General features: G+C 43.0%; 2 protein-coding genes across 7 annotated transcripts; both read left to right on the top strand.

Annotated features, from left to right (window-relative positions):
• The first annotated feature begins 398 nt into the window (after window positions 1-398).
• LOC148216379 (uncharacterized) lies at window positions 399-8,374 on the top strand. 6 transcript variants are annotated; one of them, XM_088137497.1, is made up of 3 exons: window positions 713-1,047; window positions 2,956-3,029; window positions 5,170-8,374. In XM_088137497.1, exon 3 carries the CDS (start codon window positions 5,212-5,214, stop codon window positions 6,946-6,948), a length of 1,737 nt encoding a protein of 578 aa, XP_087993623.1. In that variant the 5' UTR covers window positions 713-1,047; window positions 2,956-3,029; window positions 5,170-5,211; the 3' UTR covers window positions 6,949-8,374. The 6 variants fall into 6 exon arrangements, with proteins under 6 accessions (XP_087993622.1, XP_087993623.1, XP_087993625.1 ...); XM_088137496.1 differs by lacking the exons at window positions 713-1,047; window positions 2,956-3,029 and adding an exon at window positions 399-545; XM_088137499.1 differs by lacking the exon at window positions 2,956-3,029.
• Window positions 8,375-20,058: 11,684 nt separating this feature from the next.
• SLC25A45 (solute carrier family 25 member 45) lies at window positions 20,059-26,507 on the top strand. Its single transcript, XM_088137554.1, has 3 exons — window positions 20,059-20,075; window positions 22,842-23,073; window positions 26,052-26,507. The coding sequence occupies exons 1-3, from the start codon at window positions 20,059-20,061 to the stop codon at window positions 26,322-26,324; spliced, it is 522 nt and encodes a 173-aa protein (XP_087993680.1). The 3' UTR covers window positions 26,325-26,507.
• Window positions 26,508-26,933: the final 426 nt, after the last annotated feature.

The following is a 26,933-nucleotide window of genomic DNA, read 5'->3' as shown; positions in this document are numbered from 1 at the left end:
GGACGGAGCCGTTAGAGCGCGCGGGGGCTCCAGGGGGACGGAGCCGTTCAGCTGCTGGGCCAACGATCTCGGACGTCGATCGTCTGTGGGCCCCCAAGCCGGTGTCGACTCGCAGTACCCAGAAAAGCCCATCTTCCCACAAAGGATCTGCCGAGATGCTTCTGAGGAGGAAAGAGCAGAGCGGGTTCCTCCCCGCCCAGAAAGGCAACTTCGCCTGGCCTGTCCAAGTTGGACCGACGCCTCTGCCGACGGCCTCCCCGCTGCCTGCCCTACCGCGCGTGGCGGAGAGAATCGGGGGAAGAGGAGGGGGGAGGCCAGGTGCCCAGCGTTTCCTAAGGCGCCCCAGACTTCCCCGTCCCGCCAGCCGCCGAGGGGGAGAAGCCGAGCTCGGCTGCCCCATGCTCGCTCGCTCGCTCGCCCTTCCCGCTCGCCGCCTCGCAGCTCGTCCCGCGCCTGCGCGCCTCGCACCGCCGCCCACACCATCGCACGAGGCAGCGGGAGCGGAGGCGGAGGCTGAGCGGGAAAAAGGGCGGACCGAACGGCAGGTGAGGCCGCCGGTGGGGTCCGCGGAGGGCGGGCTCGAAAACCGCGGGCCGCCCGCAGACTTCCGGCGCCCTGGAGCTCAGAGAATCAACCGGGCGGGCCTCTTTGCCTCCGGAGCGGGGCGCGCGGAGCTCGCGCGGCCATTTTGTTTGTTCCCGGCGAAGCCATATTGACGCTGCGGGAGGGGGGCGGTGCTCGCACGGCGCGGAGGGATACCATGGGCGGGCGAGAGAAACGATCCAGCATCACCTCACGTCGCCGGAGGAAGGGGAGGGGTCGGTTCTACCAGGCCCAAACCGGTTTGAGGCAGTTGCAAATGACCGTCGGAGACGCAGCGCGCCTACGCTAGGCTGGGCGCTTTCTCCTCGTTTTCCAGACGTGCTCCGGGGCGGGGATTTGGAAAGTCAATAAAGGGGAAAAGATGCTTTTAGTGAGCTGCGAGAGGGTGACTTAGTACGCACTTCTGCCTTGTTTTTGTTTTTCTTTCGGGTGTCTGTTCTGACGGTACGTTCACCTCCGCGTTGAATGAGCCAGGTTGACAAAGAGATGGGGTTTTTAACTGGCTGGGTTTGCACAACATGCCAATTTAGCCTTGCTCTTTACTGGGTGGTGGTGTTTTGTTCCTTCGAGTTACAGTCAACGACTACCTGAACGAGTCCCTGCAGTTTTCTTGGCAAGACTTCAGAAGTGATTTGCCGTTGCCTGCTTCCTAGGGTTGAGAGAGAGTGGCTGGCCCAAGGTCACTCAGCTGGCTTTATGCCTAAGGCCGCATCACGGTCTCCCGATTTCTAGCCTGATGCCTTAACCACTCCACCAAACTGGCTCTAAAAGAAGATCTGTGTTGACAGGAACTACAACCCGTTAAAATGAAGGAACCTTAACTTGTGAGTGCATTCGCTCGTTTCTTCAGTGATCCAGTGAAGTGTATTGTGCGAATGCAGCCGGTCTGTTGGTGATCAGGGAGCAACATTTTCAAGGTTAAACCTGGCAGGAAGTGTTCCCGAAACAGTAGCGGTGATTTTCAAGCCTGTTTAGTTTCAGCTTGTGTGCCACTTAGGCACCAGAAACAGCTTCAACCCTCGGTCACTAATTATTGTAACCAGGATGTCCCAGATTGGGGAACCTGAATGGCCTGATGTGATCTAAAATCGCATTGTGTGTGTTTTGTTGTTGCCATACCACTGCTGGCTTGTACCAAAAGCGACAGTAATAGGTCTCCAGTGCATGGGTTTTGCTCTGTATCTGGTGTTGGAACCTTTTATGAATTGTTTTGTTCAGTGGCTGGCATTGCAGTAGCGAGGGGAAAAAGTAGCCAGAAATATGACTTGGTGCTTCAAATATTTGTCATAATTTTTTCGTGAAAATGTACAAATTCTCTGCCAGTTCCTCCCCCCCCGCCGCTTTTTATAGTACCAGGAAATGAGAGTGTGAATCTAGCCCATGCATTGTGCACTTACGTTCCCATGCTGGGTGAGGGTGATAGGATCTGTAGTACAACACATTTGGAAGCTGCCAGGTTGGGGAAGGCTACAAAGGTTCAAGATTTGAATAACATAAAAAAAAGCAAAAGTTTACTGTTTAGCAAGTTGTGCAAATCCAGCCTGCAAGAGTTAATGCCATATTCACTGTATTGTGCAAATCAGGAATCGAGTTGTGTAAACTCAGCAACGTGTGGGTTTTGCAGTGTTAAATAGCATAGCTAGAGTAGCATACAACTGTATGTTCACAAATTCACTCCTGGCAGGTTGATTTTCTCTAGCTCCCTTGCACTTTCATTTAATTGCATTCCATACCATGCCTTTTGTGGTGGATTGGAGGGGGAGGATCTGCAAGATGGCGAATCACCAGCCGGATCTTGTTTTATGCCTCTTCCCCCCCCCCCCCCCCGCCACCTCTCCGGAGCTCAGTGGAATTTTCCTACGTCCAGGCTTATGCGTGTGAGTGTGTGGATGCGTGAGAGTTCAGTTCCAGGATTTTTGGAGGGCACCGAAAGGAAAGGCTGCTTAAGAAGGTATCCAGAGCTTTCTCTGTGTACCTGCCTTCTGTGAGGTGAGATTAATAGATCAGGGTTTTGCTATGATGACATCCTTTGTGAATGTCTAGATTTACAGGACTGCCATAGCTGCACTGCAAAAATCCAAAGGGCCATTAGATAGCAGGATAGAAGTACCCAAAACCATAGCCTTTTGCTGCCATCTAGTCCAGATTCTTGCAGCTCAGATACCACAGGCAGAGACTGGTAAAGAAACTCCTTTTCTTTTTCCTATTTCTTTCTCTCTTCAGCTCTATTAATTTTTATTTTATGCTTTTAAAATGTTAGCTTAGCTTTATTGTTTAATAACAATAGAATAGTTCTATAAAGTACCTCAAAAGCTGATATAGAGCAATTAATGTGAAAGATAACCAATCCAGCCCCAAGGGTCATAAACCGGAAAAGAGGACCAGGAAGAAGGAATGCGGAACAGAACAAAAGGAAGGGATTGAAGGTGTGGACAAAAGTTTAAGCAACGCATACTGTTTTCATTGTGTTTGGTTGAATATTTTTATATGTTTGGGGTATTGATTTTTTTTTTCCTGTTGAAAAGCCAATAATAAATCCTAATAAAGAATAAAGATGATCACACACAGGCATATTCATTGGGAAAATATGCATTTGGCCAAGAAATGTCCAGGGTTTCACCAAATAATTTTTTGTACGTGCACAGTATCTGCTTGTGTCCACGGCCATGTTAACAATCAAAGGTAGTGTCTTATGTCTAGCGTTGGGGGGGTTGGTTCTGGTCTGCGTTTCCAAGCAGCGAATCCTAAGTCAGATTCCAGCCAGATCCCAGAGCTACATAGTTGTATGTGTGTTTCAGAAGATGCTTAGGAAACCCTTCCATATGTTTTATAGGGAGAAGCGAGGCAAATGATTTGATTAGATCTTTTGGCTAAGATCAAGGGTTACCAGACTTTTCATACACATGAAAGGATTTCTGAGTCCTGCTGGAAAGCTAATCTTTCTAATGGGGCCAAATGAACTGCTCTCCCATTGGGACTTAAATTATTCCCCATTTAGATCGTCTCCTTTCTGTGCTTGTTTGTTCTATGCCCCACAGTAATAGGTAAAATATCAGTGTGATCATTTTCTAGAATTCACTTTTTTTTTCCCAAATAATTATAATAGAGTTTGGGAGGTAAACAGCAGAACCGAAGGAGAAAGCCTGTATTTTGCTGCTCCTGTTCTGGTGGCAAGATCCACTCCCTTTCTCTCCATATAAATATATTTTGGGCATTTGGCCAGGGACCCTTTATTACGCATTTTCTGGGCTTTGAGCAGCTTAGGTCTCACTTCCAGTCACACTCTGGGCCTGAATTAACTCTCCCTAAATTTAGTTCCAAATAGCTGCTCCAGGAAAAAGAAACACAAGGAAAGGGGAAGAGATTTTTTTCTTGTGAGAATGCCTGTTTTTGTTTTCCCCAGGTTTTTGTCTGTTCCAGCTGAGGCTTGAGTTGGGCTACTGGGAGCAAAAGTAACAATGAAATGAGAGCACAAATGGACCATTTGGCAACATCTGTTCATTTCCAGCTATCCCTGGTTGCCAGTCGTAAGAGTTGTCCTGCTCAATCAGGCAATGGCCCAGTTTAGTGTAGCATTTTGTTTTTCAGTGTCCCACAAGGTGCCTCTGAAGGGCTTGCAAGCAGGATATAGGGCCATTAAATAGTCCCTGGTCCTAGATTTGGGGAAAGCGGAAGAAAAATTTCCCAGTCTATTTTTTAAGGCCACTCATGATTTTATACACCTCAATCATATCTGCTCCCCAGTTGCCTTATTTTCAAGCAAAAGGAGCACAAACATTCCAGCCTTTTTCTTGTAGAGAAAGTGTTCGAGCATTCTGATCATTTTGGTTTAGTGCCGCTTATCACTTATTTTGCCTTCTTTGTGTCTTCTTTATGTAGAACTGGGATGAATGTGTACAGCTTATGTGAGAAGGGCCTCAAATGCAGTCCCTTATGTTCTCATACTAATCCAACTTCTTTTAGAAAAGTAGCACACAACTGTGCCTGTGTAATTATGCTCCCTCTAGATGTGAAGTTAATACAACATACTTGAGTCAAAACCCAGGATAACACAACCCATGCTATGTATAATATTTTCACATATTATACAATGCTAAGACAATGGCTAGATTCCCACAATATGCTTGAGACACAAATTACCCAGCATTATTTTAGGCTAGGCAACTGTGCAGCTTCTCTCTGTACTTAATGAGACCCATTCATCAAGTATGATGTAGGGTATACACACCTCCTGTTAGTAGAGAACTAGGTCTGTCTTCTGCTCCCTGATTGCTGCTCAATGGAAATGAAAATGGATACTGGTAAATATAACTTGAGTAATAATATAAACTTGCCAAATTCAGTATTGAAAATGAGCTACAAGACAACCAGGCTCCTCCTCCACCTAATACCAGTGTGAACAAAAAAAACCCTGTTGTCTAATTGTAAAATATGGTACATGTACTGTTTATTTTATACACTGCATCTATGAAATAAGTCGTATTTTTAATGAGGATAGGGTGATATTTTAATTCATCTCCCCTTCCATTCCATTCTTGAATCTGTCCCTGTATTTTGTTCCTGCAGTATTCCCAGGACTCAGCTTTTGAGCAACGCTGAAGATAGAAAATGCCTAAAAGAAAATGTGTCTTTACCGAAAAATTAAAGCAGAAATATCCTGATTTTCGTAAAGGTAGAGATGACTATGAAGCAGAGTGCTTGGTCTGCAAAGCTGGTACATTTGTGTCAGTTGCACATAAAGGTGCCAGTGATCTGGAGTATCACATGTCCTCTGAAAAGCACAAGAAAGCCCTTGGAGGAGACAGTTGGTCTGCAAAGCTGACTGAATTTTTTGTGAATCCAGGCACCAAAGCAGAGGATGCTATTGCTGCAGCTGACAGCACTCTAGCGTTCCACGCTATCCCAAATCACAACAGCTACAAATCAATGGACAGTACTTCTGACTTGTTGAGAAAATTATTTCCTGATGCAGACATAGCTCAAAAATTTTCCAACACCCGAGCCAAGACTGAAGCTATTGTGAATTCTATGCTTGCCCAGCATGCAGTCAACATTGACCTGAAGGCACTTGAAGAAAATTGCATCCCTTTCTGTGGAGTAGCTATAGATGACAGCAATCACAGTGCAGTGAAAATGTTCCCAGTACTTATTCAATATTATGACTACAGGAATGGTGGCTTGAAGACCAAACTCCTAGAACTTCAGGAAGCACCCACTGAGACAGCCAATGCTGTCTCAGACTATCTTGTCAAAGTTCTCAAGAAATATGGATTGTTTCAGAAATGTGTGGCGTTTGCAGGGGACAACTGCAACACCATGTTTGGTGGACTTCGGCAAGACGAAGAGGCGAGGAGTGTGTTCACCAAGTTGAAGAAAGCACTCCAGAGAGAGACTTTAATTGGGGTGTACTGTCCAGCCCACATTTTGCATAATTGCATCCATCACGGAGCAGACACCCTTGATGTGGACATTGAGAACATCATTCTAAAAATCTACCAGTACTTCCACATATACACAGTACGGACTGAATTCCTACAAGAATACTGTGAGTTTGTCGAGGTGGAATATAAAAGACTGCTCTCCCACAGCAAGGCTCGGTGGCTGTCCTTATTCCCTGGCATCACAAAACTGCTTCAGATGTATCCAACCCTGAAGTCCTTCTTCTTGGCCCAGAGCAATCCACCTACTGTGCTCAAGAACTTTTTTGAGCACGAGTTCAGTGAGCTGTACCTTTGGCACATGCATTCGCTCATGAACGCATTCCATTTGCACATTGAAGAGATGGAACGGGAAAATAACTCCATTGTGGAAGTGATGAAGACGTTGGACTCCGTGCATACCATCCTGCTTGATCGTAGAGCTCAGAACTTCATGTCCTTAACAGTGAAGGGGATGCTTGCAGAGAAGCGCAAGGAGGGACTAGAGGCAGAGTGCGACACCTTCTCTGATGGAGTGCATCGTCTTTACAGTAACTGCATAGAATACTTGGAGATGTGGATGGCATCTCTGCAGGAGTTTTCCTGCTTCATGTGGATGGCTCTCAGTGACCCACCAAGCTGGAGTGATGTGGAAGCATGTATAAAGTCTTTAAGAGAGAAGGGTGTGGAAATTGACAATATGAAGTGTTTTGATCAGTTCAACAATCTGAAAAAATTTGTTGAAGCTTCCAGTGATGAAGAAGAGTTCCAACATCTGCTTTCACACCAGAAATGGACCAAATATTTTCTGAAAGCTAAAGCCATTGAATGCTATTCAGAACTGTTGAAAATTGCACAGTTCTTCTTTGCAATTCCTTCCCACAGTGTAAATATGGAGCGCATCTTTTATCTGATGCAAACCCTGTAATTCAAGAAGAGAATCTGTCTGAAAGGTTCCTGCCCGTAACCTAAAGACAACTGGTGCAAAGATTTCCATGTATGATTTGCTGTAATGGTAAATTCACATGCACATAGTAAGAAAGAGAAAGGGATTGAGAAATGTTTTTACTTTTACTATATTTGGTTGCATTTATAGTGCTTTAGTACCTCACCTGTATCAAAAAATTTTAGTTACTTATTTTACTGCTTGTTCTGCTTTGGTCTCACATTGTTACTGCCCTGCTTTGGGTGGCCACTTATGGACTGTATTTCTATTGGAATAAATGGGGAAAAAAGGATCTGATCCCTTTCCTACATTTTCTGAACCGGACATATTTTCATTGGATCAGGTCTGGATTTGCTTGCAAAACCAAAAGGAAAAAAAAGAACTTTAAAAGCTATTTTTATTGTGTCTTGGAGCTGGCAGACTCAAAAATCTATGCAGAGTAAGGTGCTGTGCAACTCCTTGGCATAAAGGTTTCTTTAATAAAGTGTGAAAAAAACATATGCCCCCAAATAGCACCTACTTTTTCAGTCCAATAAAGATGATAGACATAATGAGTTAAGATTTCTATACATTCCTTATCTTTAGTGAGTTAATAGCTAAACTGATGAAATGAAAATCTTTATTTTACTAGGTGGTACTTCTACATCAAATCAAATTGCTTCTCAGCCTTTTGGCTAAAATCAAGTGTAGTACTCCATACTTGAAAAAGACTTCCAAGGAGTCCTAAGAGACAGCAGAACATTTTTAATATTTATAATGAAGTGTTCAAGTCAACGCACTCCATATATTAATTATTTTGGTCCAATTGAATATTTTCCATTATTTTGAACATTTACTTTTGCTATGGATCAGATAATTATGGCTGGTGTGGTAAATTGCCCATGTTAATGTTTGTTAATATTTAGTTTATTCTAATTTCTGTAATCATAATACTCACCCATCATTATTACTATAACTTTAGTACAACTTAAATGCAGCAAAAACATTTTAGAGTTGAATGGTGGTTGAGTGGGAAAAGGGAGGTCCAAAAGTTGCAAAGGAGAAATGGGGCTGGCTGGAAAGCTGAAACTCAGAACTGGTAGGAAGACACTTGGCTGCCAAGGAGGAGATAACTAGAGCATGGAGGTCTGTAAGAAAATGCCAAGTAGTCTGTAAGGTAAAGAATTTGCTAAAAGTTACAAAACACCTGTGACATTAAGAGCACCTGAATGAGTTCCAAGAGAAATAAGTTGAGTAAGACAGGAAACATTTTGGAGGTTCCTGATGCACCTCTGACCTCTTTAAAATCCACCCAATCTAAAGAGAAGACCCCCAGTACTATATGACTGGTCCTATGGGAGCAATGGGGCATGGAAAACATTACTAATGAGTAATAATAATCTCTTCAATAAAATTAAGTTGTACTCAACTGAAGTGTCGGTTTGATGCATGGGCTGTTCAATTACTGTGGAGGGATTTATTATGCTGACCTGGGGTGGATGTAAGTAGAACTTGGCACAATTTGCAGCCCATCAGCCACAACCAGCAGGGTCACAGCTGGCTGTGAATAATGAGAGTTGGAATTCACACATATGGAAGGCCATACGTTGGAATGTAGTCATTCACAGCTAGCCACAATGAGACATGTTTTATGAACACAAGCTCTACTCTTTCATGCTAGTATTCATGGATTCATTCCATTCATTTGATTTATTACCCAACAGCTTACAAGAACATCCAGTACATCAAAACATCCATGGTATAATATTAATAACAAAAAGAGAACTTGAAAAATATACATACAACAAAATAACAATAATAATAAATATGTCAGTCACACCTCAAAGGCTGTTCTAAATAATTCAAAGGCTACTCTACAGAGCAAAAGAGCAGTAGCACCTGTAAGCTTCCATCTCCATTATCTCTATAGTGGGGGCCACTGGTAGGATCTTCTGGGACATAACTACTGTGCAAAAGTTTTAGACAGGTGTGAAAAAATGCTGTAAAGAATGCTTTAAAAAATACATATTGTAATTGTTTATGTTTATCAATTTGCAAAATGCAAAGTGAGCAAACAGAAGAGAAATCTAAATCAAATCAATATTTGGTGTGACTACCCTTTGGCTTCAAACCAGCATTAATTCTTACACTTGCACAAAATCAGGGATCTTGTAGGATTAGAGTCAGGTGTATGATTAACCAATTATACCAAGCAGGTGTTAATGATCATCCACTATGTAGGTTGAAACACAGTCATTAACTGAAACAAACAGCTATGTAGGAGGCTTATAACTGGGTGAGGAACAGCCAAACTCTGCTACTAAGGTGAGGCTGTGGAAGACAGTTTCATGTCACAGGTCATACACCATGGCAAGACTCAGCACAGCAACAAGACACAAGGTAGTTCTACTGCATCAGTAAGGTCTCTCCCAGGCAAAAATTTCAAAGCAGACTGGGTTTCAAGATGTGCTGTTCAAGCTCTTTTGAAGAAGTGCAAAGAAACGGGCAACACTGAGGACTGTAGATGCAGTGGTCGGCCAAGGAAACTTAATGCAGGAGATGGAAGAGACATCATGCTTGCTTCCCTTTGACATTGGAGGATGTCCAGCAGTGCCATCTGCACAGAACTGGTGGAAACCCATGGGACCCAGGTACACCCATCTACTGTCTGGAGAAACCTGGCCAGAAGTGGTCTTCATGGAAGAATTGTGGCCAAAAAGCCATACCTCTGATGTGGAAACGGCTAAGCGACTCAACTATGCATGAAAACATAGGAACTGGGGTGCAGAAAAATGGCAGCAGGTGCTCTGGACTGATGAGTCAAAATTGGAAATATTTGGCTGTAGCAGGAGGCAGTTTGTTCACCCAAGGGCTGGAGAGCAATACAATAATGAGTGTCTGCAGGCAACAGTGAAGCATGGTGGAGGTTCCTTGCAGGTTTGGGGCTGCATTTCTGCAAATGGAGTTGGAGATTTGGTCGGGATCAATGGGGTCCTCAATGCTGAGAAATACAGGCAGATACTTATCCATCATGCCATACCATTAGGGAGGTGTGTGATTGGCCCCAAATTTATTCTGCAGCAGGACAATGACCCCAAACATACAGCCAATGTCATTCAGAACTATCTTCAGCGTGCAGAAGAACAAGGAGTCCTGGAAGTGATGGCTTGGCCCCCACAGAGCCCTGATCTCAACATCATCGAGTCTGTCTGAGAGACAGAAGGATCTGAGGCAGCCTACATCCACAGGAGATCTGTGGTTAGTTCTCCAACAGCCTACCTGCCGAGTTCCTTCAAGAACTGTGTGCAAGTGTACCTAGAAGAATTGATGCTGTTTTGAAGGCAAAGTGTGGTCACACCAAATTTTGATTTGGATTTCTCTTCTGTTTGCTCACTTTGCATTCTGTAAATTGATAAACATAAACAATTACAATATATATTTTTGAAAGCATTCTTACTTTACAGCATTTTTTCACACCTGCCTAAAACTTTTGCACAGTATTGTACAGTATACTTTGGATGGATCAAGACTGATTAAAGAAGATGGTTCTTGTAGAGAACCTTGGAGCCAAGCTATGTGGGGTGTTAGAAGTCAAAACCAGCCCTTGAAATTGCACTTGGAAGCCACTGCAGGGTCCTAAGCACACTTGTAATGTGCTTGGGTCAGCATGTAGCAGGCAGAAGCAGGGGGTCACTGCATTCTGATTGTTGAAGCTTCCCAGTGTTTTTCAGGTGCAGGCCTTGTGGAATGCATTGCAGTAGTCCAGATGAGTGGTGATGTGACCATGAGTTGGTGTTGCGAAGTTTTCACATGTTCAATGTTAAGGTTGCAACGTGCATACTAGCTTTAGCTGGGGAAATGCTCACCCAACCATATTCTCTGCCTGCTGAGCTCTAGCAGTAGGTGTGAGTCCAGGAGGACCTCCGTGTTGCAAATATGCTCCATCTAGGACTGTATCCCTCATCAAGAGACAACAATGGAGATGCGATGGACAGACTATAGTCTTCATTTGCTTGGATTCAGCTTCAGCCTGTGTCATCCCATCCAGACTCTCAAAGCCTCCAGACATTGGGTCAAGGCATGGACAGCATTTCCTGAAAGACCTGGGGCAATAGTACTCACAACACATACTGACAGACCTTCCCCAGTGGCTTTGTGTAGAAGTTAAAAAGAGAAGGAATCAGGCCCTTCAGCACTCCGCAAAGGAGAAGCTGCCTGGCTGAACTCTTCTGCAGCCCCCCACTGGAATCACCCACACAGGAAGGAGTGAAGCCACTTTTAAACAGTGCCTCCAACCCCCTAGTCCAAAGGGGTATTCAGGTTAATAGTGGCAAGGCCAGAAGAATCAAGAGAGGCACACTTCACCTCTCCAGGTTGCAAAAACATCCATCCGTAAGAGGGACCAATGCTTTTTAACTCCTACACCCAAGCCTGAATCCTGGCAAAAAGTCTTGAGATAATCCTCTTACTCTAGGATGCTCTGTAGCCGAACAGCAACATGGTCTCAAGAACCTTCTCCAGAAAAGGGAGATTAGAGACTGGACAATGGTTGTCAAATACAGAGGAATATTAAGGAGAGGAGACACCACAGCTTTGTTGAAGGCTGCTGGCATATCATTCTCCCACAGTGAGATATTCACCTCCCCAATCCAATCTGCCATAGCGCCTCCAACCCCCTAAGGGATCGTGAGGCAGAGGCCAGGCCCACAAGTGGCTGGAGACAACCGAAAGAGCATCAGAATTCTCAGGCTAGAAGCAGTCTCAGATAACATGGCCAGATTTTCCCCGATCACGGCAACGGACTCTGCCCAAGACTACTGAATCTGAGCAACTTTATTGGAGCGAGGTTGCACACCAAGATGAAAGGGACAGAGTTTTGTCACTTGCTCTCTTTCCGGAGACAGCTGTGGTTGGGAAAAGTGTCCAACAGTGAAAACATAATTAGTTCACCATTTCCTGGGGTAGGTTTGACTTTTTTTTTTGTAGCACATTGTATGTACCGGGAAATCTGGTTATAAACCATGTCTTTAGCTTACACAAAGATAATAAATAATTGTGGCTTTTTCTAGTTGCCTGGATTAAGCACTTGGTTTTATTTATTTATTTATATTTCAAATTTAGATACCACCCATCTCACGAAAAATACGCAAACCAGGTAGATATCTTCTCTGCAATTGGTAGAATATTCCATCAAGGAAACCACGTTCTGATTTAAGGGGATGGGCACAACACAACATGCTGAAGCAGAAATGACTCACCCCCATTTTAATTTAAATAAGTCATTTGAAGCTAGCGAGTGTCCTTCCAAAGAATCCACCATATATTTTGTAAAAACCAACCTGGTGTAGTCTCTTCCTGCTTCATTACCTGCATTCCCATTATACTCCTGACTTGGTACATGCATTAATTCATTTTCTGAGTTTGCACAGTTTATTTTATTTTAGTTTATTTATTACTAATATCTCTAGGCCCTTTCACTCTAGAAAGCTCTGAGTGGCATAGAATACACTGACTCACAAACTAACCAAGTAGGCTGGGCTGGCACAACAGACTGAATTGCATACTCTATCTAGCCCAGGATAAAATTAAGCAATAAAATAAGATCTCATCTGTGATGCCTCTAAAATGTGGTAGGTGGCACACCCATCCATTGGATTACTCAGGGATGGGAGGAATTTAAAAGCTGTGGCATTTATTTTTTATTTATTTATTTATTTATTGGATTTCTCTCCCGCCCATCTCCCCTACAATAGCAGCTAACCTTGAGAGATTCCACCCCCCCAGCCACCCCAAGGTCCAAGACTCCACAATCTTTGCCCCAGCTTCTAATTTCAACTAAATTTGTACAAAAAAACAGTCTATAGGGCTTGCTTTACATTAAATTTGCTTTAGTTTAAGTTTGGAGCAGGATTTCCCACCCTCCCTACTGCATCTTAGGCAGGTTTTCCCACATGTATAGTATTTTTCTATGTGCAACATTTGCTATGGCATGAAAAAACTCGTCCAGATTAAAAGTGCAACCAAAGTGAATGCAGTGGCTAGATCTTTTACTGACCTGGTTAAATGTGTTGGGCGCTGAAGGGAAAACAAGTATAGTGTGTCTCTTAAATTTGCAAACCAAGGGCCCCCTTTAGTGGCTATATAGAGGAAATACAGGAAAAAAGGGCGGAAGCTAATATGCCAGCTCCACCGGCACCTAGAAAATGCTGCCATCTCCAACATTCAGGATCATAAGAGGCTGGGAAAACTAAAGACAAAAAGAAATTAGAAGAAAATTAGAAACAGAAGTTTTCACTAACATGAAAACTATGTTACCTGAGGCTACCAGGTCTGACTGCATAAATCCAGACAACCACAAGACAGAAACAAAGAAACACAGAAAACTCTTCCTCTTCTTGCCTGTGCAGATTTCTGTTGCTCAGACCAGGTCACTCCGAGTTTGCCTTCTTAACAAAATTCAGCCAGGTTCAAACCTTGGTTGGAGCCGTAAGGAAAGCCTGGATTTGCACAGCAGCACCAAGGTGGTGATAGAGCAACAGCATGCATTTGCAGGCCTGTCTGGTGGCTTTCACCTTGGTGTGTGTGCAGGGCGCATTATTTCAGGGGGAGGGCATGAATGTTGCAAAAGGTGGGGTGCATTATGTCCGCTGGTTCAACTTTTGCACCCCTGGACTCATTGACTGGACTGGGGTCTCTAATAAAATTGGATGATGAAACTGAATAGCCAAAATGTCAAAATAATAGATGCTTCTGATTTGTGCATCCTCCAAGGATATTTTTTTATAGCCAATATCAAATGAGCAGGACAGAAGGAAGGTGGGTTCAAATTTATGCACACGTAGAGGCAGAAAATTGGACTTGAACAAACATGGCAGTGTGATGGTTTGCCAATATGATGTATCTTCGCAGGAACATCTCCTCCTCAAATTACAAGGCATCAGTCTCACAATCACGTGTTAAGCATGGAAACCATGCATCTCCTGAGTAATACATATTGTAGAAAATTGTCACCATCTCAAATATAGAAAGGGTTCCACTAAAAATCCTGTACAGGAAAATCTGTCCAAAAGCAATAAAAGTTGAACTTCAAGGTTCACACAATCCTTTTAATCCAGTCAATTAATTGACCCAATTCCTGTGCTTATGCAATCCATAAAATAAGTGAATGCAGAAGAAATTTAGCTTTAATTTTCATTTCATCCTTGATGTACATTCTCCTTGCAATTTTTGTGCTTAAATTTTTTAAATCTGCTTTTTTTCTGTACTGATTTGTTTAAAACATCTATTTTTAATCTTAAAGTTTCTGTGAATTGGATCCAGAACTTGAAATGAAATCAGTGGGACTTAATTAATCAAACTTAAGTATCACTGATTTCAATAGCTGCACTATGCACTATGAAGGAGTAGATCCCAGATGTGACCCACTTTTTTTTTTCAGAAGGACACATCCATTTTACACTTTTACTTGAGGATGAGTACACATTGTCTACAATACTCCTTCAAAAAGTGGAAGTTTTGAAAGAAGCCCATAAAAAACAATATTTAATTTGCTATTTCTATTGCACTGTATTGCCCTTTCTAATTAAGCATTATTTATATTTAATTACATGGGTTATTTTCCCACTTTGCTGTTGCCTGGATTTTATTAATTTTTTCCATCTCTATATTGCATCTTTACATCTTATTTCCTTATTATTACATATTTTGTATTCATATTAGTCTGCATGGACCCACTGTTTATTTGCTGTGACTTTAAATAAATTGTTCCATTTGTCTTCTTTGTAATTTGACTTTCATGCTATTAATTACACACCTGCTAAGCTTTCCAGAACATTGACAGAATCTGATTTTCGCAAGTCTTTGTCACTTTTTAAAGCAGTCAGTACAAAAACAGTCTTCTGTTTCTCTCACCTTCTCTTTTTTCACCTAGCAAAACATCTATTTCTTCTGACTAAGGATGAAAATAGTTCCAAGTCACATGTAAGGATGGGAGAGAAATTTGCTTAATTCCCATAGGAGGGCAGATGTAGCTAAGTTTGCATTTTCAAATTAACATGCAAACTTAATTCTCATTCAAAAATTTCAGTATGCTGAATTTTAAAAAAATAAATATTATTGAACTGAACAAAATAACAGAAGAAAAGAATACATCTGTACAACAGAGTTAATGAAATAAAATAATCTCAAACTTCATCATTACCAAAAAGACAAAAAAGAGGGCCTGACTAATAATAGCTTAATTCCACAAACTGACTGCATTGCTTGAACCTTTTTTTGTCTTGCTCCTTTAAAAAAAAAAATCAAATGTTGATGGATAATACATATTAATACCCCACTGCTGCAAATCAGGTATAGCTCTCTCCTCTCAGTAGTGTTTGGTAATTATTTTAGCCAACCCTCGTGCTTGAAAAATCCATAGTTCTTGATCTCTTTATAGATTCTAAATACCAGACATAGCCAAGAAGAACATACACTGTACATCTTTAATACACAGCAGAGATATTAACCCAAAATGTGACAATGACAGGACAAGATCAAACTGTAGGAGTTAACGTTCCAACTTCCAAAAACAGTCTCCAACAGAATGATTGTAACCAACATTTATGAGACATTCTACAAAGCATCCCAAATACATGAAGCAAAGTTCTTTGTTGTGTAAAGTTCTTTTAAGGTTGTTGGAAATTGCTTTCCATATAGTCACATATCCTTTTCCCCAAGGTGGGATAAAAATTTTTTAAAAATGAATACAAGATGGAGCTGAGATGGCTTTTGCATAAAGAAACTTTATTTTCTTCCTAGCACCTACAGTTCTTTTAACCTGCAAAACCCTTAGAATCCAGATGTGGCTGCCTGTTTTTTTTTCCTTGCACCAATCCTGTGAAGTAGGCCATTGTTTCTGATTTACTCTCTCCAAAAAGGGAGAACTGAATACTCTTATGGCCAAAATCTAAGCAAAAGATATTGACATACTGTTTGTAATAGTCCCCAAGTCAGTGTCCTCAAGACCTATCAATTTGCTAACACCATCTCTCTCATCTGGACTAGCCATAATGCAGGCTGTGGATGTTAGAAGGTGTAATCCATGTTGCTAGGTCTGGAAAAGCCAGCCAGAAGCAATTCTCTAGAGTGCTTGGAAGAGAGAAAAAAGTTCTTTCCTTTTCCCTCCTAGCTGTCCTCATTCAGTCTGATCTGCTTTCTGAGATTCTTTCAAGGAGAAGAGAATTCCAGAGAAATGTTCACAGACGAAGAATGGGGTTTCTGCACTGAGTTATGAGGTAGCCAAAGGTGTGTGTGAGTGTCCTGATTTGGATGGTAGGGTCTTTCCTTCCACCCTCTGCAGCCTCTCTTGGGAAGTTGTTTTAGTCACCCACTAAAAGGGAACCCTGGTGCTTGAGAAATTGCAATAATAAAATGTCTTCTGAATCTAGTCAATTCCTTCATGTAGCTTTTTGACAGCAATATGCAAACTATATATTTCCCCAGGATGTTTTCTTTTCCAGCTGCCTGAGATTTCTTGGCGGTCTTCCATACAAGGACTAACCAACTTACTGAGTAGCTTTTCCAGATCATCAGACAGCTGCCACCTATTGTGTGGCCCTTGAGAAACAGATGATTTTCTCCTTTGGCTGCAGTAATGGGGAGAAACTGTCCACCCATCTGTTCCACCCGCACGTTTCCTGTTCAGTTCTGCTGCTCCTAATTTTCTTCACCCTTCGCAGCAGGGCGAGCTCTTGGGTATCCAACTGTTACAGTGGGTCGCTAGAAATATGAATGAGAAATGGAAGACAGAAAACCCTCTAAGACGGGTGTAACCAAAAGCGTAGGGATGGCAGATGGTGGTAGAGTGAAAGGAAAGGACAATTAATGCCACACTGCAATGCTGCAACTTTTGTACAACCACACAAAGCACAGATATTTGGCCCTGGTTGAAGCAGTGAATGGGACACGGTGATTTGCTCCCCACTCTTGGTGTGCCACTATGACAACATCCCCATAATAACTAAGATGCAATAACATCTGTGTATGTTTCTCCTCATGTTTTTAAGAAAAAGGATGTTCTGCTTTGATTAGGGAAATTGAAATAAAATAATGCAAAAAAACCGCTGGAGCAGGCAAAGAGCCAATAGGTGGCCTTCCGGATATTTAACACAAATGCACCCAGTGAAGGAGACACCATCTCCTAAGGATGTCTTTGCTGGTGTTGAATAGGTCTTACTGGATAACGGTTGGCTTCCCTGGATGGGCCAAGACGAAGAAAAACAGTTTTGTTGGCTCTCCAGAGATGGCAGTCTTTTGGCCCTGAGGGTGGTTTTATTCTATTTTAGGCACAGCTGCAAACTCGGGCCAGTTATCAAAGTGTTTTGGATTATGTGGCCTGGACATACTGCCAGAAAATGGTCTCTGCTTGTGGTTGTAGGTTGGCTTTAATTTTGAGACTTGGGTTTGGAGGGTGGTCAGTTCCATAGGAGCAAATTTAAATCTTGGGGTACCTCTTAATCCTAAATTACCATCTTGGGATGTAAGAGCTTTGTAGTACAGTAGTATTATCTTAAAACAGGTTGGCAACCCATGGCACCAGGACTGAATGCAGCCCTTGGCCCTGTTACCCAAAGCCCTTTTCCCCACTGTCAGCTGCCTGAAAGGAACAGCTGGTGCTTCTCTGCTGCTAATTAGAGCAGAGAAACCGCAATCCAGAGCCATCCCCAGCAGCAAAGGGGATGAGATTTCACCTCTCGGTCACCCGCTGCCTAGCTTTAAAAAAAAACAAAACCTCTTCTTGAAGATGAAACCGTGCTTGCAAATGTTTTCCTCCACCATTTCTCTGGATTTCCTATGAGTTTTTTTTCTCCCACTGGAAGAATTCTACCCTCAGGAAGAAAAACAAACATTACTCAGCCCTCTGAAAAGTCATCCATTTCTCCTTTGCAATTCCACCTCTGCTATCTCACCTGGCTTCAGGGACTGGGACTGGGAGGCCCTGTTTCGTGGCAGTTCTCCTCCTTTTTCCGTGTGGTGCATGTAGTGCTGGGCCCCCCTAAGTTTGCCCTTGTTACATCCCTGTTGCACAAGCTGCGCTGGCTCCCAGTGTCCTTCCGGGTGCAATTCAGGGTGCTGAATATCGCCTTTAAAGCCCTGCGTGGCATGGGACCAGGCTATCTGTGGGACCACCTCTCCCTGAGGGCATCTGCCTGTCCCACTAGAGTGGGCAGGGTAGGCACGCTCCAGGTCCCTTCCCTTGACGATTGCCACCTCGTGGGTCCTCAGAAGCGTGCCTGTTCTGTGGCAGCGCCTGCCCTGTGGAACGGCCTCCCCCCGAGATCCGGTGGCCCCCACCCTTCTGTCCTTCCTAAGAGCACTCAAGACTGGCTCTTCCCCCAGGCATCAGGACGGGGCGAGGCAGGGTGGGAGGAGAATGCGGCTGCACCAGGGAAGTGCGGCTGCGGCATCAGGTTTTTCTGTTTTTAGTTGTATCGCTGTTGGTTTTATATTGTGTTATGGGTTGTAAGCCACCCAGAGCTGTTTCAAGTTGGGCAGCTATAGGAATGTTTCAAATAAATTAATTTTAAATAAATAAACCGCCAACCCACATCTCCCAAATCTAAGATTTACTCTGCTCACTCTGAGACCCCAATCCCTTCCAAACAAGATTCCATGACCCCAAAGTCTTCCTGTGTCTCTCAACTTCCAGACTTTTTAAATCTGAAGACTGTGGCAATCCTCAGTGAACGTGCTCCCTGCCTCCCCAGTCAAGAAACTAAAGTTCAGCTGCCACGCTTTGCATGTTGTATGAATGGAGCAGCTGGTCTCTCTCTGACCCGGTGATGGTGTCATGAGAATCCAACCGCTCTCAACTCAAACATCTCTGCAACAAATTTTTGAGCATTTTCCCTTCTCTGAGATACTGTAAAGAGATTAATAAGAGCCCTGCCTGTTTTTATGCAGTATGAAACGGGACAGAGAAGAACCTGGACAGACTTTCAAGATGCTGTGATTCCATCTTACTTCTACAGAAAGCACTCCTGGAATGCCCCACCATCCCTGTTTCCTGACCTACCCTCCCTTGAAGGTAGGGCTGACAGGTACCTTCCAGCCTTTGCAAGTTCGAGTCTACCATCCTGAAACCCCAACCAAGAACCTCCTGAAAACAGGTGGGAAATATCTGAGCAACGTCATGCTTTGAATAATTCCCAAAACTTTGTTCCATAAGTATCCAAACCACAAGCCAAGGAAAGCCACAGTCAGCAATTGAGATAAAAGAAGCACATCTGCCTGTATGCCGCAGCTTGGGGCATGCTATTTTCTCATCCTTCCATCTGGGATAGCTTGTGTAATTACAATAATGCTGTTTGGACATTTCTTCTGAATTTCTCCTCACTGGTCACTTTCACTTTGATGGTTTGTCAAATCCTGCCCTCTGCCCCGCTCCAGGACTAAAATTTTGGTGAAATGCACATAGCTACAGATGGGAAATGGCCAAGAGATGTACTGTACGTATGTCACCCTTAATTTTCACAACAGAAGATTCTCGTCTGCAGCTTCCTATGTTGCAATTCAGTTCCAAGAGAAGGCCTTGAAAAGGTCTGTGGGACTTTTTCAGGTTGGGAATTGCAGGAAGTAGGGGGCTGCAGAGTAATGGGCAGGGGTGTCCACAAGTTATGGTCAGAGAAGTCGAAAGAAGAGGGAAGGTAGAAATCAAACACTTACCTACATTTCCAAGCAGTTATTTTTTTCCTTTTCTCTTTTAACATTCATAAAGACCAATAAGTAATAATACAGTGGAGACCTTTGTATTAAGCATTAAGCTCAAGATAGAAACCTTTTTATATTATAAAACAATTCAATATACAGTAGAGTCTTGCTTATCCGACATAAACGGGCTGGCAGAACGTCGGATAAGCGAAAATGTCGGATAAGACACAGTAACGATTGAGTGCGGTAAAAAAAAAAAAAAAAGATCCACTGCGCCTGTTGCAATCGATTTTTGCATCGCGGCGACACACCGTCAGGAGCAACAAGAAAGAGTACACTCACGCTCGCAAACAAGCGGCACACTTTCTCATCGCCGATTTATGCGTGTTGTTGTGTTTTTTTAGAGCCGTCGGATAAGACGAAATGTCGGATAAGCGAAGGTCAGTTAAACGAGACTCTACTGTATTTTGTAATTGTCTGTCATTGCTACACTCCTCTTTGATTGCACCATTCAAGCAACATTATGTTTATTAACACTTTAGAAATTATATTCCACATTGATATAAATACTTTTCTTCTTATCTTTAAAGGGTCAACTGACCTAAACTATCAGTGTTAACAATTTCTAGTTTGTATTGCCTAAATGCCACTGTAGCCAGCCAATATTTGTATTTTATAATGAAGTATTCGCATCTTTAATGAAATAAAATAATTACTTGGGAGAAAAAAGAAGACAAGATGGCAGCCATGAGGGTGCAATGGAAGCTCCGCTGCTTTTAATGCGCGTTACACACACATAAAATAGGTGACGCTTCCATTGCACCATCGTGGCTTTTTTATTGTGTTTTGTGGACACCCCTGATAATGGGACATTATTCTTGCATTTATCTGGAACTAAGAAAAGGCTATGGATGTCTGCAACCTCTCTGGCTTCCTTTAAATCCCAAGGAAATAATTCCCATTTGTGGGCCTTTCTGAGGTTCGGAAGGATGGCAAGACACAGAACGGAAAAAGAATAAAAGCATCCTCGACACCCTTGTGAGAATGAAGTGATTTATTTTTTTTTAAAAATAATGTTATTTAAGTTCTTAATAAACATAGTAAAAACTAATACAAACTAAGCTAAAATAAAAAATAAAAGTTCAGAAGGTGCAGAAAGAAGAAAAAGAAAAAAGAAAAGAAAAGAAAAGAAAAGGAAAGAAAAAAGAAAAAGGCAACAAAGACAATAATAATAAAGGCTTCCAACCTTCATCACACCAAGTATAAACTAATATAGTGACTTTTCACCCTCTTTTAAAGTTACAGATAAAAAAAGTCTTTTCCTCATAGCCTAACTAATCTATACACAATCCAGAAATCATCATCTTTTCAGTCCTGCTTCAGCAAAACATCCATTAGGAATAGCCAGAAATGTCAAACCAATCGTTTATCCCCGGTCAAACAGTCCAACTTTATATTCCTTTTTGCTCTGCACAATCTTGGCCTTTAAGTCCTTCCTATGGCATTGCAGGATTTGATCTTTCATTGCTTTTTGGCATATAAAAGGAGTCACCAGCCTACACTGTAAATCCCACAAAAAGGCCTCGTCCAGGACTTCTTGTTGTGGCTGTTCCACGTCCAGACCCTTTTCTTGACTGGTCTTTTGGGTTCCCATTTTGGTAATCTCAGTTTTGTTGTCTTCCATGCCTTCAAACTCTGTAATGTCTATGTCAGGTAAAGGTTTTTTTAAAAAATTCCCATCATCTTCTAAACGTTTGTCCATTGAAATCTGTATCCTTTCTGAGATACTAATTATTAATATCTCAGTTCATTTTTCAAAGGACTCTAGGACAAGAAAAAGCTATAGCCGGCTTAGCCATTTTAACTCTTTTCTGCCTGGTCCTTCAGTTCCCTCTAGTGTCCATTTGCAACCTTCATCAAGCCTCAGTTCCTAATATGGGTTTAGTTCCATATCAGTCATTTCCCACAAGTATGTTATTTAATTATATATTTGTTTTTCAAATCTTAGAGCCAATAATCAATATTCCAAATCTCTATGGTCTCCCAATCTGTTTAAAACTTGCTTAAATCCTTTTTTGCTTTTTGCCAATTGTATATTATTTTAAATTCTTAAGTCTCTGTTTAAAATTTCTTAAATCCAAAGAAGGTAAAACTCACTAGGTGTCAAGTTAAGCTCACCATTTTGAAGGTGTCTAATATCCATAAAGTGGTTAAATCAAGCATTTCTGAATGTGATCAGAAAGTGAGTTTGGCTGGCTTAGTATCCTTATGAAAGGCTCCACTGCTGCTGAGAGCAAAGATGTCGTCTTCCTTGGCTCCTGGTACTCAAACCCGCAGAGACTGCTGTTTTACAGTCTCCTTGCGAGGAGCTGCCATTCAGAGCACTTGTGGGCAATCTCTCGTTCTCTCCTTATCCAGAGAGATTTGAAGAACCGGTCTACTTGCCTGTCTTTCATTCTTCACAGTGGTCATTGTCTCTGCTTGTTCACGGAGAAGTCTTCAGTCAGCCATGACTCACACCAGAAGCCAGAATAAAGTGTTTTCTAATAAAAAAGTAGAAGGAATGTTAGGAAGAAGATGGGCTCCAAAAGACCCTAAGGGAACCCCAAGGGTACTCATAAGCACTCCATGTTTGAGAGTTAGTTTGCACAGAGTTAGCAAGAAAGTATTTGGTGGCATACCTGCTCTTTGTCAAAACAAAACAGATGGAAACTGGGCTCAAAATGGGGGCCAGGTAGCCCATTGCACAGAAAAGGTGCAATAGGAGTTGATCTTTCAGCACAACAGTCTTTGGAATTCCTTTGCTATGGCTAACTTTCCTTGAGTTAAAAAAACTCCTTGAATTAAATTCTTGGATTTTTATAAGCTTCTTTCCAGCTCTACCTGAATAGTATACATAAAATAGGAGGAGGAAGAAGTATTAGGTTTGTTCACAGCCTTGAGTTATTTATAAAAATAATAAAGGTGGGATAAACAAAAATTAAAAAAAAAATCTACCTGCCTGTTGGAATCAAACCTGCAGTAGAAAATTTTAGTAGAAAGTAGAAAGTAGAAAACCTGCAGTAGACTTTTTCATAAGGGATGCAGACTTTTTTCGTAAGGGATGCAGACTTTTTTCGTAAGGTATGCAGCCCAGCTCTTCAGCCACGGAGGAGAGAGACTTGCTTTTCGTTTGGCCTGGCATCCCTGTCCCCTTCTTCCTGGAGGCATCCTGCACAGCTGCCAGCTGATCTCTCCACTTTCCTCTTGCAAATCCATGGTTTCTGCAAAAACATGAGTTTTCCACTGCTCAGTATGGCCTCAGTGAACTTTCTGGTGTTTGCGTCCTACAACAATGCCCTGCTATGTTTCTCCAATGGCCGCCGCTATGATTGCCTGGCTGGTCCAAGCAGGCATACCCATGCTTTCCTGGCTGGCTGCTTCTCAGGACTGGTGCAAGCAAGGGGCAGTTATCCTGCTAGCCAAGTCGACTGGCTTTTAAAGGCATAGTATTCAACTCCCAGAATTCCCCAGGCATCACGAATCTTCCTGAGGATTCTAGAGATTGAAGTCCCCAGTCCTGGAGGATGCCCATCTTGGGGGAGGTTGGCATAAGGCAAAGGCCCAGTCAGAAATCCCCTGGTGCTCCCATCCAAAAAGCATTTGCAGGAGCTGTTAATTCCTTAACAGGCTGTTTTTAAAAACCAGGAAAAAAATGGGCAAAGCGATGAAAAGTCCAACAAGTTCCAAAGGAGGCTGAGGAATATCTGGATCATTTCTAAAGAAATTCCCAAAGATGACAGCGATCATGCGGGTGACAATTAAAAAAGCTCCACCTGAAAGCCGAGTGGGTGTGAACGAGAGAGCGCTGGAGAAAGAAATGGCTCCTTCAGCTTTACTTCTCCTCTCATTTTAGCAAGGAGTTTGTGTTTATTTTATTAGATTTAGGAAGTCGCCTGACTCCAAAACGATTCTGGGCAGCTCCTACGGTTAAAAGTGAAAAAAGAATAACACTCAACAGAGAAAATAATATTTGGTTAGCAGAGAAAGTCCATTTTGGTCTTGGCCCTCCATCTGTGGAACTCCTTCTCTAGAAAGGCCCACTTGGCCTTTTCAGCACCAGCTTTTTTTTTTTTTTTCTCCAGCATCTGAACAGCCATTCTGACAAATTGTGTTATGCTATCCTGATTGTTGCTTCTGGATTTTAACTTATCTCATCTGCTGCTCTCTGTGGAGATTTGTAATATGGTTTTCATATTGCATTACATGCTTTTTATATAGTTTGATTTTTATAAGGGAATTTAACTCACTGCCCCATCTCCAGAAAGCTTCTTTTACAGAGAAGGATAAGAATGCAATCAATTAGGCCTGTCTGAGGCAGCCGCAGTTCGCCTGGGGAGACACTTCATGCTGCAGAGGCGACCTTATTCGCCCGAGATGCAGTGAAGCCTTTTCCAGGTTCTGAAAGTTGTTGGAGGAACACAAAATGGAGGAACACCAGTGTCCCTCTGCTGTTTAGAAACAGGTGGGCAGAGAGGCTTCAGAAAGTGGTGGGACGGGGCACAATGCACCCTTCTGGGAAGGAATATTGCCACACAATGGCACATCAGCTTCACAAAGTGCTTTGCATGAAGCATAGTTGAAAGGAAGCGCCCCTTTTGCAGCTCTGCATAATTCTGACCTGGGTCGTTCCCTTGCCCCACCCAGTTCGTCTTGAAAATCCACCTAGGAGACCCCCATTTTTCTTCTTTCCTCAGCATCTCAGCTTCTGTGTTGCTGCATCCAGGGACTTTTAAGAGTGGCTTGTGGTCAGTTTGCTCCCTTTCTCCCTGTGATATTTTCTGGGCTGGTATTTCAGGTATGTCCATCCAGAAACAACATTGATTTTTAGACATTATCTCATAGGATAACAGCTTTGAAAAAGAACCCGGTCTCCTCCATAGTCTGCCGCATCAAACACAACAAAGAATCGTGTGACACTTTTAAAGGCTAATAAATGCACTGGGGCGTCAGCTCCTGTGAACTTGTTTCCTAATTAACGTGCTAGTCATTAAGGTGACTTGAGATACTTTCATCTTCTATCTTTGATGTTTTATTAATCCCCAGTTTCTTCCCGAAAACACTGTGCAGTTGGTAAAGGATTTATGGTGCACTGCAGTGCTCTTAGCCGACCTTAGCTAATCTTGAAAAAGCTAAGCAGGGTTGGACCAGGTTAGAATTTGGAGGGGAGACCACCAGGAGATCAGAGCTGTAGGTTAGTCCATGATGTCATCAGGAGTTGAGCTTGGAGTATATTTTTGGAGTACATTTGGTTTATGCCATGATCAGAATATCAAACTGGGGTGGAAAGGTAGAAATTCAAGTCTGCCCTCACCTAACAACCTCCCAAGGTGGTTGTGCAGATGAAGGAGCTGGGGAAGGGTACCCCTGTAACCCTGAGTTTTGGGAAGCCAAGGCTGGATGTAGAAATTATCTAAGGTTAATACTGCAGACATTCTTGAAGAATATTGTACAGTATTCAAACAGGATAAAGAATAATGTTTTAAAGAAGACTTTTACAACTTAGGGGCTTCCAGAGATACTGGGCTGGCAGCTTCCGTAATTCCCAGCCCATTCATAGGGAATTATGGGTGGTGCCTCCCCTGTGCCTTTGGAGGTTTCCAAGTTGGAGATAGATCTATAGTGACTAATGTTGCATATCTTATTCTGTTGAAGCCCATCTTGATGCATGACAGCAAAGAGAGATTTGGGGGTGCTTTGGAGGAACCACTGCAGTTCAGAATTAACTCAGTTTGGGCAAGCTACTTTTTTCAACTTCATCATCAAGAATGATCAAACTGGCCCTGTCCATCTCATCAAGGTCTGGCTGCAGAATGAGACCTCTCCACATGGACGCTGACTCCCATCAGGGAAAACTCAGACTCACTCCTGGGGTTCAGCGTGTTGTGTGGCTGGGAAGAAGACAGCAAGAAGACAGCGTTTCCAGCCTGTTCCGTGGGAGGGGGCACTGGTGTTGCAGGACACCCCTCCGTGGCCATGCACTTTGTGATCTAATGGGGTTCTGCAGGGAAATGGCAACCGAATGGGGCAGTCCATAGAGAAGCAAGAGTGGTGGGAGTGGAGTGGTGTGAAGCCTCTGAAGCACCAGGATAGGATCTCTGTAAAACCAGGGGGAATATTTGAACATAGGAGCAAAGCCTCATATTTTGCTCTTAATCCAGAGTTCCCAACTGGCTAAAGCTTGGAAGACCTGTCAAATCTGCCAAGACCTTGGAGTTTTTGTACAAAATTTCCTAAGTTTTCAGGCTGAATCTACCAAACTCTCATGAGATTTGACAAACTGGGGTTCAGCTGTTTTGTTTTTTTTAAAGGAACCCTAATTTGAGATGTGGGGGAAATCACATGTGCTTTGTAGTCTGCAAATGCTACCTTACCAGCTCCAGGCACACACAGTGCTCCTTGAAAGCCTTCAGAGAGGATGTGAGGCTCTGCAAAAAGGAAAGGCACTCTGCAGCGCCTCACCAATTCCAGCTGCCGGGGCAGTGTTGATTGGTGGTGGCCACATTGGGACAGCTGGGTGGATTTTGGCTACACCAAGAGATGTGGTGAAGGCCCATTTGCAAACGGGTGGGCTGACAAAGGTGCAATCTTGTGGGAGTCTGGACTGTATCTGCTCCAGCCTGTGGGTTTCCCGAAAGGGCTTCTTCTGAGCAGATTGCCTTTCCAGTCAATGCTGTCGGCTTTCTGAATTACAAAAGTCTTTGCTGAATGATAAAATGGATGTTTCTCCTGCAGAAAGACTTGGATCACCTGGGCTTTCCTTCTCGGATTCTTGCTAGATGTTTGCTCCAATGGCTCACGGCCGCTGTGCAGGCTGGATGCACCGTGACTGCCGAGGATTCCCTCTCTGCCCTTAGCGGCTGGCCACTCCAAGCATCCTGGCTAGTTTCACGTGCTTTGCCCTAAACTAAGGTTAAAGCAAAGCACAGTTGCCATGATCACAGAATCTGCAGTGCACAAAGGGACCACATTCTGAATTAATATAATGGCCTGTGAGCTGCTAAGTCAAGGGCTGAGTTCCTACAGCGCAGCAGACCACAGGCTGCCTATTTGAACCTGGCCAAGCATGTTGTGTGAATGCAGGCACTCTAGAGTTGCAAGTGAGGAACGTCTGGTTCAGATCCCCCCACAGTCAGAAGATGACAGGAGTATGAATCTCAGTTTCAGCACAATTTCCAATAATTAGTTTGGCCTACCTTGAAGGACTGTTGTAACATTTGCTAAGATAAGGTTATGACATATCAGAATTTTCTTCATGG

This window comes from Python bivittatus, unplaced genomic scaffold (genome assembly GCF_059951505.1).
Source record: "Python bivittatus isolate LINGU-HERP-01145 unplaced genomic scaffold, Pbiv_v1 ctg000180_np1212, whole genome shotgun sequence".
Classification (NCBI taxonomy): domain Eukaryota; kingdom Metazoa; phylum Chordata; class Lepidosauria; order Squamata; family Pythonidae; genus Python; species Python bivittatus.
This window is presented reverse-complemented; position numbering and strand designations above follow the sequence as displayed.

What these genes read in the sequence shown, in the direction of transcription:
- LOC148216379 (XM_088137496.1), top strand. Translation starts at nt 5,212, where the DNA reads ATGCCTAAAAGAAAATGTGTCTTTACCGAAAAATTAAAGCAGAAATAT.
- SLC25A45 (XM_088137554.1), top strand. An exon ending in GCTTCTCAGGACTGGTGCAA is followed by an intron (nt 23,074 to 26,051) that starts GCAAGGGGCAGT and finishes CTACCTTACCAG; the next exon opens with CTCCAGGCACACACAGTGCT.